Genomic DNA, 13,709 nt, shown 5'->3' on the forward strand with positions numbered 1-13,709 from the left:
TGACAGATATTTTCCCAGTTTATTCTGTAATCTTTATGTTATTTTACTTTGTTCTGTTTGTTTACTGTTTTGCCACCCAGTAATGCTTAATTTCCAAGTACTTAACAATTTTTTATATTGTTTTATAGACTTTGTGTTTTATATTTAAGGTTGTCTCACTTTAAGGTTATTTAAATGTTACCTTTTCTTGTACTTATATAGTTTCATTTTGTATGCCTAAATCCATGAGCCCCCTGGAATTGATTTGGTATGGAGAGAAATGGGGACCCAGCTTTAGCTAGCATGTTACCTGAAACACCATTTAATAAACATGCTTCTCCCAGTAATTTAAAATGCTATCTGGATTTTATGTATCCCTGTTTTTGGATATGTAGTATTTTATAACGTCCCAGTGTACATTTTGATCAGTTTCTGGAATCTGTATTCTTTCTGTTGACCCATCTGTGTATTACTGCCAGTGAGCACTTAACCGTTTCACCAATTGTGCTCATGTCTGCTAGCTTAGTTCTCACTCAGCTTTTACAATTTGTTGGGTATCAACACTTTTTCTCGTAGAGAAATTTTAGTATAATTTTGTCAAATCACTTCCTTTTCTCTCCCCAGAAGAAACTAACACACCCTATCCAGGGGTCATATTGGCTGGATGGTAAAAATTGGGGTTGGGGAAGGGAATAACATCACTATTGTAATGAATTTTTCTATCTAGAATACGACATGGATTTCCATTTTCACGTTTTCTGTTATTCCCCTCAATAGTGCTATAGCTTTTATGACATAAATTTTGCATGTTATTTGTTAAGTTTATGCATAAATATTTATTTTTTATTATCCTAATAAACAGAATTTTTTTCCTTCCATTTTTCTATTTGATACTGTGTTTATAAAACAAAGTTACTGGGTTTATATACTTGGGTTTTCCAGACAATACTGTCATCTGCAAAAAATTTCTATTCTTCCTATGCAATTTGATACTTTTTAATATTTTATATTTTCTTAGAATATGACCTAAGATTATTTTGAAGTCACTTGTTAGCTTTTAATTTTAAGTTAGACATAGCCTAATGGAACACAATTTTCTGAAATCTTTTTATCTCTTTTGGATTTCTTCAAGAGATCTGACATTTCGGCTGAATTCTTAACATACCTCTTTTTGAGGGATCTTAGTCACAGTTACACTGTTTGCCCTTAAAAAGTAATAAAAAATGAAGTAAAAAAAAAAAAAGTAGGCTAGCCCACAATATATTTTAAGTAGCCAAAGTAACTCTGTCCTCAGAGTAAATGATATTTACAACAGAATTAAAAATGATGTGTATTTCATTTATATAATTATTTTTATATTTTCTGGGACAAAGAATTGTTGACAATGTCATGGATAGACAGTGTTTCCACAGTCTTGAAAATAAAGGTTGTATATGCTAATTAGGTCCCACAGTTCGTGTTTGTCCAGAGACACTCTGCTCCTCATTTGTGAATGAGTTGTGAGACTGGGAAAGAAAAGCATGTTTGTAAGGCAGATAGGAAAATTCCAGGGAAGATGCAAGATGGGGCCAATACTAATTTATGTGATAACATATGTTTACAATGTGTTAGCATTTACATGTGTTTTTGTACATAGGTGATCAAATACTAGTATGTTTTTTAAGAGAAAATGAATGTGATAGTTTAATAGTAACCTTAACAGGTTCAATTTAAACTCTGTAAGGTCATGACATTATCTTCCAAAAATCCAGCATTAAACATTGATATAGCTGCAATTGAGTCATCTTGAATAAATCAGTACAAATAGGTGCTTTTAAAAAAGGAAGCAGCAATAATTTTCTGAATATTCAATTATATGATGTATTTACTGTATAAATATGTTAATAATTTTCCCCCATTGAGAAATGGCTTTTAGAGGATCACAATGCATTACTTGCATTAGAATAGAAATACTAATGAAATTCTCACTCTCTCTCACCTTTTTTTTAGGTCATGGAAAATGGAAGATTTGCAAAATACAAGTATTTTACCCATGTCATGATCAACAAAACAGATATGTTAATGATAACTAAAAGGTAACTTTGTTGAATGTAATTTGGTAAGAGGTTAACTGAGAGCCACTCATGAAGGGAAGCAGTTGACATTCACCATTTTTGGCACATAGTCACCCCGATTCCTGCTAACTCTGGTCCTCTTGCTCTACAAGCCTCATCAGAAAACTACATAAATTTATGTTCAGCTTTGTGCATGAGTGCAGATAAGTCATAGCCATGCACAAACGTAAATTGTTTAGTATTTTTTCAACCAATTTGAATAATATAGAAATTCCCGTAAAACTGTCCTCACAGTACCATTTCTTCCTGCTCTGAAAAAAGTGTACAGTTTCAGATTACTCCAGGAGTCTTCTCGTGATATCTATCCATTAGCATACATAGAGATTCAGTCACATAAGTAAATACATCACTGGAGACAGGTGATTTCTTACGTGGATACTCCCAGCTCCAACCAGATCCTCAAGTAGACCTGTAGATAGAGGTACATGCAAAATTACTCAGCGGCATAGCTTCAGAGGGGCTAGTTTTTGCAGGAGTTACTGTTAAACTGCAGGAAAGAGTCAGCTGCTGCAGTATTAAGACGGGGGTTTTGGATGGATGGCACAGAGTGAAATGTGACTGAGGAGGAGAGGTTATGGCTAACTGAAAGAAATTGTCAATAAACCTCTGGTTTCGTTCACTATTGAGAAGGGTGAAGTTGTATTAGCACCTATTAGTTCAAATTCACTGTTGAACTTAGCAGTCATTTCTAACGTTTTTCATACTAACCATTTCCGAGTCTAGAATTTACAACACTATATTAATTTTCTTATTTAAAAGTAACACAAAATAGAAAATCCACGTGGTATTAGAAGGTATACTTGTAAAAGTTAATCTTCATTCCATCCTAGGTACCAGTCCCTCTTTTCCCGGTCCTACAGGCCACCATTTTTACCTGTTTCCTCCTTGAAGTACTCTCTGCCTATACAAGCATACACGCATATGTATCTTAACATAAATGGGAATCTGTTACACATACCATTCTGTACTTTAATTTTTTGCTTAAGATCTATGTCTTGAAGATTATTCCATATCAACATATGGAGATCTTTCTTAACTTGTAAAGGACTACTTTAGCATTTATAGGTATGTACTAAATTTTGCATCTAAGTCAGTAAACTTTTATAATTGGGGGGCAATGCTTCAAGCATTCTTGTTCTAGCGATTTTCAGTCATCTTTTTATTAACCCTCTCCCCCACTGACGAAGCGAACTGTGTGACTCATCAGAGTTAAACAAGAGTCAGTTTATAGATTAGTTTGCAAGATTTAAAAAACTTTTCAACATAATGGATCTCTTTAAAGGAAGTCATATAAACCCTGATAAAGTAAGGGAAGTTAGTTGCAGTTGAGTGAAAGGTAGTACTCGTACCTAGGATTTCCTTTATTTCCACGTTTCATATTTGAGAATTAAAGTGTCTTTGAGGGGCACCTGGGTGGCTCAGTGGGTTATGTGTCCAACTCTTGATATCAGCTTAAGTCATGATCTCACAGTTGAAGGATCAAGCCTGGTGTTGGGTTTGGCGCTGAGAGTGGAGCCTCCCTGGGATCCACCATCTCCTCCTCTCTCGGTCCCTCCCCTGCTCTCACTCAGTCTCTCTCTCTAAATAAATAAGTAAACTTAAAAAAAGAAAAACAGGTCTTTGAGTCAGGAAAGGGAGTACCAGGAACATACTACGAGATGAGCCTGTCTTTGACTTTCCACGTGGTTGAGGACCTAGGAGAGGACCAGTTGGCTTTTTCCACTAGTACCTGTCATCCAGGATTGGTGAGAAAGGGGAGCAGAGACAGAAGATTGAAGTGATAGATGTAAGTCCTGATTAGTTGTCCCAACCAGGAGCCAGCTCTTTTCTTTATTGCAGTCCCTTGACTTAAAGTATGTATTACTTAAAAAAATAATCTGCTTGCATCTAGAGTTGATGTTTCAACCAGAAAGAATTGGGGAAGAAAAGCCTTTGAGTGAAGGATTAAATAGAATTATAGACCATGCATTTTCATTTCTTGATTTCCCCCCCCCCTCAAAAATGGGAAAACAAGAATTAATTTTAAAAACCTCTTTCTGAGGTAGGTTGGTAAGCCTATTGCATGGAGCTTTGGTAATAAAAACATTTATTCTAAAGCATTAGTTACACAAAAGCTCTCCAAAATATTGGTTAATAATAGGTTCTGTAAGTTTATTTTGTATAAAGCGTCTTACATATTTGAATTTAGAAGTACTTCATTTTATCTAACTTAGGTATTATGTGCTACCAGTTTCCCACAAAACATTGCTTTAGCTACCTCCCACAAATTTTATGTTGTGTTATATTTTAGTTCTCATTCAGTTCAAGACATTTTCTAATTTCTTAGATTGTTTGACTCATGGATTATTTAGAAGTATGCTAATTTCTAAGCATTTAGAAATAATTGTTTCTGTTACTGGTTTCTATTTTAATTTCATTATGATCTGAGGACATACTTTGTATGATTTCAGTTCTTTTAAATTCCTTAAGGTTATTTATGACTCATAATACAGTCTCTGTTTGCATTATGTGCACTTGCAATGAATGTATATCTTGCTATTATTATATTACTGGATATAAGTGCTTTTATGTCTACAGTGGGTTCTTTTTTTCCCCCCAGCGGTGTCTTGTTTGTAACAAAAGGAACATTTGGACAGCTTACATGTGAGTGGCAGTATAGTTTTGATGAGTTTACCAAAGAGCCCTTCATTGTTCATGGGAGAAGATTACGCATTGAAGCAAAGGTATGTTGAATAGATTTTTTTGAAAACTTGGAACTGAAGGTAATAAATTGAAATGGTCCTCCTTTGTAATTTTCCCATCTCTTTTATAGACATTGCTTTGTCTTACTATGGTTTTCCTTGACACCTTCTGTCTTATGCAGGTTTAAAGAAAAGAAAGCTAGGCCAAGAAAAAATGTGATACTTTATGTGCTATTACATGGACAACAGTGTTCCTGAGATTTCATTTTCTATTCAGTAACAGAACCCCGCTTTCTCACTGCTGTCCAGGACACTCAAATGAGAAATCCATTTGTATACGTCAGAATCTCCAGCAGTTCCATACAAAATGTTTTTCCCTGAAAATCTTACAAAAAGATACTTAAAAAGTTCTCTCTCCCTCTAATAGACCATTGTTGGTGGTTCTTTTTCTTTTTATAGATATTATCTTCCCAATTCAGTTATAATCTTGAAGGCAGATACCATTTCTCACTCTGCATTGATTACTAGCACAGTGCCTGGTACTTGGATGTAGATAAAATGAATTGCTTGTCTTTGGCAAATCAGCAGAGACTCATTATACATTGTAAGTTGTAAAGATTGCACTACATATTATATGTGATACAAAGAAATACAAGGTATTTGGCTTCATGGTATTTGACCAGATACCTATGTGTAGGGGGCACTTTGGCATTGGCTGTGCGCGTAGGAAATATTGTAAGTGACACAACCAAAGTAAGTTTTGTTCTTTGTTATTTTTGTTGCATTTTGACTTTGAGGAATTTAATTGGCTCCTGTAACTGAAAGTCTTAGGTCTTTATCTGCTAGTTTAGATATGCTCCAATGGTGTCATTAGCGGTTATTCTCTCTCCCTTCCTCTCCTCCATTCTCTCCTTCTTCACCACCCCTGCTTCTAGGTCCTACTTTCTTCAGTGTTGGCTTCATTGTCAAGCCGGGCAGCAGGAGTTCCAGGTTTATATCCTACTAGCTCAGCAGAATGAAAGCATCTCCCTGGGTCTCACTGGGCCACCTTTGGTCACATGCCTATTCCTGAACTAATCTCTTTGGTCAGAGAGCGGGTGTGAGCCAGTTGGCCAGGTGAGGGTCATGGGATCACCATGATGCTACCAAGAAGGAAGGGTCAACTCTATCTGAAGTATTTGGAGTGAGAGAAGGTGAGAAGTAGTTACCCAAAGACTCAAAAAGTTGTTGCTGGAAGAAAGGGCAGTAGACACAGGCAGGCAAAAACAACAGATGTTTTCTTGGCTAGTCTGTAGAACAGAACTGCCCCTAGGCCTTGTGTTTAACCATTGAAAACCATTTCTCGGGGCGCCTGGGTGGCTCAGTCGGTTAAGTGGCCGACTTCGGCCCAGGTCATGATCTCGCGGTCCGTGAGTTCGAGCCCCGCGTCGGGCTCTGTGCTGACAGCTCAGAGCCTGGGGCCTGTTTCAGATTCTGTGTCTCCCTCTCTCTGACCCTCCCCTGTTCATGCTTTGTCTCTCTCTGTCTCAAAAATAAATAAACGCTAAAAAAAAAAAAAATTAAAAAAAAATAAAAAAAAAAGAAAACCATTTCTCTAGTCTTCCCACTCGTTCCGAAGACACGAACAGCTCAAGAGTAGACCGGCTACTTGTTCTTGAGGATCTTAGACCAACTTACACATTGAGAATTTCTCTGATTCACTCAGAAAATGAAAGGCCCTGTGGCCTTATTATACAAAGTAATGGATAGTGGCTATTACCTTCTGCTCTAGCCTGTACTGCTTTCCTGGCTTTTTTCATACCTTTTTCTCTCTCCAAAAATAACCTTCTTCTTACCTTCTTGGTTTCTTTCCCTTCTACTTTTCCTTGAAATCTTTTATCAGTGTATATCCTTTTTTTTTTTTTTAAGTAAAAGAATCTGATTTCTTCTGCAGTCTGTATTTACATGGATGTTTGAATTACTTAGAGAAATTGTTCAACCTGTGAGACCCCCACATTTCTTCTTCTGCAGCTCTGCCTATAGTTAATGGAAGTAAACTGCCCTCCTCCTGAATAATCCTTTTATTTCTGTTTGACTCTCTCATGCTTACCATCCACTATTAGCTCTCCCCACAAACATTGAACAGAATGCCTAAAGAATGTTAAAAGTAGAGGCCATCAGAAAAAAAAAAGAAAAAGCAGAGGACATTAAGCTTAAGCTACATTCTTATTGCATGACCAATTTAAAATGTCAGAAGTTACATACATAACACACACCCCATACAACACATACGTGTGTATGTATGTACACACATATAATTTTTTTTAGCTGAGCTCATCATGATTTCATGGCCATATATCAAGAACTATCTGAGAAACTATTTGGGCAGCGGGGCGGGGGGAGGAGGAACACTGCTCCCAGACTTATCTCCTCATCCTTTGAGTAAACAAATGGGGGGGGGGGAGAGCTAAATTCTAACATACCCATTATCATTAAGCTTAAGTTACAGAGCTTTAGCAATTGAAATCTCAAAGCTTTGTAACTTAAGCTTAGTGATAATGGATATGTTAGAATTTAGCCCTTCCCCCCCCCCCCCCGCCCCATTTGTGTTTGATTCTTCTTGGATTCTTCATTCTTGGCTTTTTTATGTTTGTTTTTTTAGGTACATAATTTGTGTAAGGTGGACACTTTAAGCACAGATTTATAAAACTGTGGCATTTTAAAATCATATTTCTGCAACTGGATTTTCATTTTAATGAAGTTATTCTGTTTATAGGAACGAGTGAAGTCTGTATTTCATGCCAAAGAGTTTGGAAAAATAATTAACTTCAAGACCCCAGAAGATGCTAGGGTAAAAGCCAACTTCTAGATTTACATTGATTACATTTTGAGTTTCATTGCAAGTTCTTGAAATAAGCAAATGTTGGTTTATTTCCCCACAACAGTGGATCCTCACGAAACTAGAAGAAGCAAGAGAACCTTCCCCGAGATTCTGATGGAGAATACTGCCTGAAGAGAGACAACAATAAATCATTAGAGTTTCTACCTTGTACCTTTCAAAACCAGTCTGGGAAGTACAGTACAGAAGTAATTTCAAGTAAATGAAAAAAAAAAAATCAGTTACAATCAGGTAAAACAGTCAGGTGATTAAAATATTTCAACTCATTGGAGATCCATTTGGTCTTCTAACTTGAATCATGCATACGGTTAAAATTCTAATTACTTTACAAAAGAAACATTTATTTGATGAACCTTAAATACTTGCTCCAAGTAATTCTCTGCAGTGTAGAGAAATTGCCCATATTTCACCCCACATGGAGGTAAATTTAATGTTTCTAGTTCACATTTTAAACTTCTGTCATGAAGTTTATAACTTCTATCTTCACACTCCCTGAATCAGTGATGGGTAAATGATCAAATTAAACATTGCCTCGGTATCAAAAACTTTAGTGGTGGTTTCTTTAGAAACATGAAGTTCTTTTTACAGATAAATATTTTGGTATTATTTTCCTTATTTTTTTATAAAGGATAGGTTTGAATTATACTTCCATAGCATGACTATGAAAAACATTTTTTAATATACTATAATACAGATTGAGTAATACCCCTTCAAGCTTGAAGCCTTAGAAATACTTTCTCAAGCCAACTTCATGGGATCTACTCGGTTTACCCAAGTCACGTTTTTAACATTGCTGACTTTACAGGAAAATCCCTGAAGCCTTAAAATAACAACTCTCCATTCATTGGAAATATGAAATAAAATTCCCGCCATCTTAGATGTGAGTTATGCTTCAGAACAGACAGCCCTTCTTGTAAGTAAATATATGTACCCTAAAGTGTTAATTACCTGTTCTGTTGGCAAAAGATTGGGAATTTCTGCTGTGCTTTCTGTACAGTTATTCAAATGAGAATCACTCTTTTAAAAGCTCATCAGAAAAAAAATCATGGACTGCACATTAATAAAAATAAGGTCATGGGGGGGGGTTCTTGGTTTTTGTCCAAGATCTTGTAAATTAATATAATATGAATGTACTTTTTCAAGTGAAAGGGGTTGAATACATGACTGCGAACCATGAAGAGAACAATGCAGTGTCTTATTTCGTTACTGAATAATACAGAGTATTTGATGCATGTCGTATGTGCCATGAAATTATTATAAACTGTTTCTGGGATTGGAGACTCTGGATAGTAATAATTGTGAAATTCTCCTCAGGGTCCTCAAACCCTTGCTTTGTTGTAAAAGCTAAAATAAACAGCATGCCAGACTGTAATTGTATTTCTTCCTGACCCTATCCTGCTACTAAATACTTTGATTTTCCTCTGATTATAAAAACATTGTTTATTATCAGTAGTCTCCCAGTATGTTTTTTTCCTTTGCTGAATATAAATTGAATCAAAAGATGACAGATTTCATATCCCATGGTAGCGTGTGCTCGCTCCCTTGATGACTTTTGTTCAAAGTAACATACACATTGTCCCTGTTGCCAAGCTCCTCCACTTTTACGTTAGAATTAAGCCTGAGAGTAGTGGCCAGAAAACTTTGATCAGATTGTCCTCATCCGAAATGTTGCTTTACTGGAGTTCCATTCAGGACCACTAACAAAGTACCTCATTACCTACCACTGTTGCAGAATTTTTTATCACAGTACCAGGGATTTGTTGTTTTGCCACTTCGAAGAATCAAGGAGGTGGACACAAAATGAGCAGCAGGCAAAGTTTATTGGAATATGAGATCAGAAAGGAAGAATAGTATGAAAGCTCTCTCTACAGAGAGGGGACATTCAAAAGTAAATGCCTGCAGACTATAGTCAAGGGTCCTTGTTTCATAAGGTTCTGGTCAGCATCCCCTTCCCTTTCCCCTTGTCCCTTCTTAGATTCTACCCTTACTGACTAGACAACTCTAGGTGCTGGGTTGTCCATTCTGATTGGCTCGACTCCATTGTGTGAGGAGTCAGAATGGTCATACTGTCCCATGTATAACATAAGTTTTATGGTTTAGCTAGGTATTTTGAATGTCAAATTCCTGAGGGGAAATCTGAGGGGGAGTAGGTGTGTCTGTTACATTTTTAAGAGGGACCTTACACCTGAGGGGGTTTGCTGTAGTCAAACACTCCCAGCGTTTTTCCAAAATAATGTGTTTTTCCCCATCCAGGGAGCTCGGGTCCTAACCTTTCTCTCTCTGCCTATTTTATCCTGTCTTTCCCTGTTATACTACAGTTTCATGATTTCATTCTCAAAACATACAGGCGCAAAACTTCTTGGGTGTCCCACGGTGAAAGAGTAAACATATTTTTCTAGGATCCTCTGGAGGGCAGCAGGGAATGGGTCTTGTACCTAGTACACATGCAATGCCAGCCTGCCTGTTGTTTCTGTTCCCTTACCAATGAGGACCTACAAATATCTTTTCTTATTCTTCAGTAGTCCTCTGCCCATCAGCACCTCCTATCACTGCCTTTGTTTCTGGAGTAGAAAGACCCCCAATTACAAGAGCAGTGGTTTATCACTTGTCTTAGAAGATTGTCTTCATCTAAATAAAGAACAGCAGATCACTACATAACGAGTCAGTCTTTTTAGCATAACATTTTACAATTATGTGTTTGATTCTATATTATTTTTTCTTGAATATTAGTCCAGAATCTTAACTGTATTTGAAAATCATCTTCCCTGAATTATATTTAACACTGAATGACTCTGTTTGAAAACTTGAAGCTTCTTAGTTGTTTGGTGGCTACTACCCAATGAGATCCTGAGGATTATGTCTCTGTGTTGTTAGCTGTAGCCCCAGCCCCTTAATTCTAGCACAGTATATTTTCTGCTCTGTGATAGTTGTGTAAAGCCCAAGGCAGAGTGTCTATTCCCTGCTAACTCTCCGCTGAAAAAACTATGATTAGAAATAGCAACTTTGATTTATGGTACAAGAAGCAGCTTGTGATTTCTTCACGTTTACAAAATACTGTCTGAACCCAAGAGCATGTGCACTTCTCCAGTGGCTTCCCTGTTACTGTGTATGTATCGGCTGCTTCTTCCCTAGTGTTAGGAAGACCTTAGGATTTTCTCCAGGTTTAGTTTCATACAGCCCAGGTTATTTTCTGGTCCCTAAATAATCATCATCTGCTGTAGGCCGTCCGGGCCTGGAAAATCCTCCTCCATAATCCTAACCCATGACAAAACTGTCCTATGGCCTCCAAATAAATAAGAATTTCTTCTTCTGTTATCATTTCTATCATAATTATCTTTCTCATTTTTTCTGATGATAGTTAACAGTAATATTTTCCCAGTGAATATATATGCATCTAGCTTCTGCCTTAGAAATATGCTAGTATTTTATTCCTACCTAGTAAAAAATAACCCTACTCAGTGCTCAATTTTCTGCACCTTGGTTATTCAGTCATCAATTGCCAGTGTTAAGTGATCTTTCAGGCCAAGCCAAGACCCCTGTATTAAAAAGATTGGGACAAGATACTAGGCTAGTTTGCCTGTAGGAGTAGAAAATGTGAGCCGAATACATGGACGATAGAAAGAAGTAGCCATTTGGAACTGGATGTTTTCATGTTCCTGCCAACACAACTCAGAGAAATTTGGGTTCCAAGGCCATTGCTTTTTACCTTTTCTCAAGATCAATTAAAATCTTCAAGAACAGTGTTTTTTCAGTCTCTAGGTCTTTGTTTCTTTAATTTTTTTTTTAAATGTTTATATTTGAAAGGGACACAGAGTGCGAACAAGGGAGGGTCAGAGAGAGAGGGAGACACAGAATCTGAAGCAAGCTCTGGGCTCTGAGCTGTCAGTACAGACCCCAGTGTGGGGCTCAAACTCGAAAGTGGTGAGATCAGACCTGAGCCAAAGTCCGACGTTTAACTGACTGAGCCACCCAGGCGCCGCTCCTCAAGCTGTAGGTCTTAATCGATTAGAGGGCCATAAAATCAATTTGACTCCTCAAGACCAGCATATTTTAAAGTGGAATAGAAATGAAAGTAAGAGAACATTGCACATAACAAAGTTAAATTTCGTTTCCTGAAATGTTGCCTACTTTATGTATACTGTGTGTACTGGGTCACGATATAAAATGTTATTTCCTATTGTGAATTGCAGTTAAAAAGCAAACAAACCTTGAGAGCCACTGCTGTGGGAGGCATGGATTATCTACTAATAGTTGGAACAATCTGGATTGGGTGGAGCCTGACCTTAGAGAAGGAACAGCAGATCCACAACTCAAGAAATCTTCAGATTGTGATCACTATATTTTGTTTTGAGTGAGACGATAGGCCGGCTCTTGTTTTGGTTTTTGTAAGATGTTTTCCTTTCCTGGTGTGTATCAGATTCCCTCAGGTATCAGAAAAAGCAGAGAAAAGTTACATTTGCAAGCAGCACCCCAAAAAATGCCACAGGCTGTCATTTAGAGATAAGTCAACCTCTTTCCCCCTAGGACTGGGGACAAAAATTCTCCAATTTTATGAACTTGCTCTATCTGCCTTTGGTGTGATTCATTGTACACGTGGTAGAGGCCCTTAAAAGCAGGAAGCTTAGGGGTGCGTGGGTAGCTGCGCATCTGACTTCAGCTCAGGTCATGATCTCGCAGTTCGTGAGTTCGAGCCCCACGTCGGGCTCTGTGCTGACAGCTTGGAGCCTGGAGCCTGCTTTGGATGCTGTGTCTCCCTCTTTGCCCCTTTCCCGCTCGTGCTGTGTCTCTCTCTGTCTCTCAAAGATGAATAAACGTTAAAAAAAATTAAAAAGGAAGCTCATATATAGGTCACACTTTCTCATGCTCTGGAGGGTACTGTACAAATGCTAATGCAGTGTACCTGACTAAAATAATTAGATTTCCTCATTTCTATAGAATTCAAGGAGAAAATGTAGATAACCTGCATTCCTTATGCGTGGCTCAGGACAAAATTTCTTCAATCTGATTTTCTTTGGTGCTACTACCCAGTATCACCTGTAGCTCCTATACATACCCTAAAAGCAGGCCATTCACCCTCCTACCCGGGTAATCCTTTGAAATACGCTTTTGAAATTACACCTTACTGCTAATGCTGACCATTCAAGTTAGCCTTAAGGCTAAGTCAAGTTAGCCTAAATCAAGTTAAAACCTTGATGGTTCTTTTACCCGATAGTTTTGGTCATTGGCCAATACAGCTATTAATGCAGACTTTTGCTCACGCTTCTTTTCTTTCTGCCATAATTGGTGTCACGTAGTACTTGATTCAGGATTATCCCGCAAGCAGGCCAGCGCATGGACTGTGAAGATGCTGGATCCTAACCTTGTGCAAGCCTCCTTCGTGTTTCTTTCATTGAAACGTTTTTCTTTTTACTTCCTTTTTTTACCTTTTTAAAAATTTCCTCTTTTGTAGAATAACTTGTTCCATGGCATTAGAAAAAAAAAAAGTTTTACTTTAGAATTATGCATTCTTTTTTTAAAGCATTCTAGCATTTTCAAAAAAAGTTGATACTTGTGGTACCCAAAGAGCTACATAAGACATATAACTTCACATTTTGTAGGTTGATACGAGTGTATACTTAAAGGTTTTATTCATACAATACAAATTAATATGTATTATAATTTAATATCCACTATGATAGATATCTGTCCATCTGAAAACCCTGTCACTGAACACCATCAAGTATTTGATACCTTTACCTCCTAGTAGAGTCCTGTAACAAGAAATCCTGTGAAAGTTATATAATAAAAAATCTAATAATCAGAAGTGTACTTAAAGCAGAACCTGTGTTCCATCCTTACTTGTCAGTGTTCAATTGGGTACCCAAAAGTTCTCAACTGAGGGGCTAAAAACCACTCAGAAATGTAGATTACATTGATAAGTTCCCAGTGTCAATAGTTTTATACACAATCACAAACTTAGAAATTATATCTGGGGCTTTTTTCAAGGTCAAATAGATCGTTACAGACTTTTAAAAAATGATCATCTCTGCGATTATGCATATTACATATGAGAATGAA

At 37.2% G+C, this 13,709-nt stretch overlaps 1 protein-coding gene across 1 annotated transcript in view; it reads left to right on the forward strand.

The window, feature by feature from the left end:
• The window catches only part of VPS13A (vacuolar protein sorting 13 homolog A), a 260,584-nt gene extending 251,483 nt beyond the window's left edge, over positions 1–9,101 (forward strand). The window contains exons 69-72 of the mRNA XM_047102413.1: positions 1,969–2,054; positions 4,693–4,816; positions 7,530–7,604; positions 7,699–9,101. Coding sequence (XP_046958369.1) covers positions 1,969–2,054; positions 4,693–4,816; positions 7,530–7,604; positions 7,699–7,749 — 336 coding nt within the window. The 3' untranslated portion in view covers positions 7,750–9,101. The remainder of the gene's footprint in view (positions 1–1,968; positions 2,055–4,692; positions 4,817–7,529; positions 7,605–7,698) is intronic.
• The last annotated feature ends 4,608 nt before the right edge of the window (positions 9,102–13,709 follow it).

The sequence above is a fragment of the Lynx rufus genome, unplaced genomic scaffold (genome assembly GCF_022079265.1).
Source record: "Lynx rufus isolate CCGP_SWC_20201006 ecotype Redwood Valley unplaced genomic scaffold, mLynRuf1.p SCAF_10, whole genome shotgun sequence".
Lineage (NCBI taxonomy): Eukaryota > Metazoa > Chordata > Mammalia > Carnivora > Felidae > Lynx > Lynx rufus.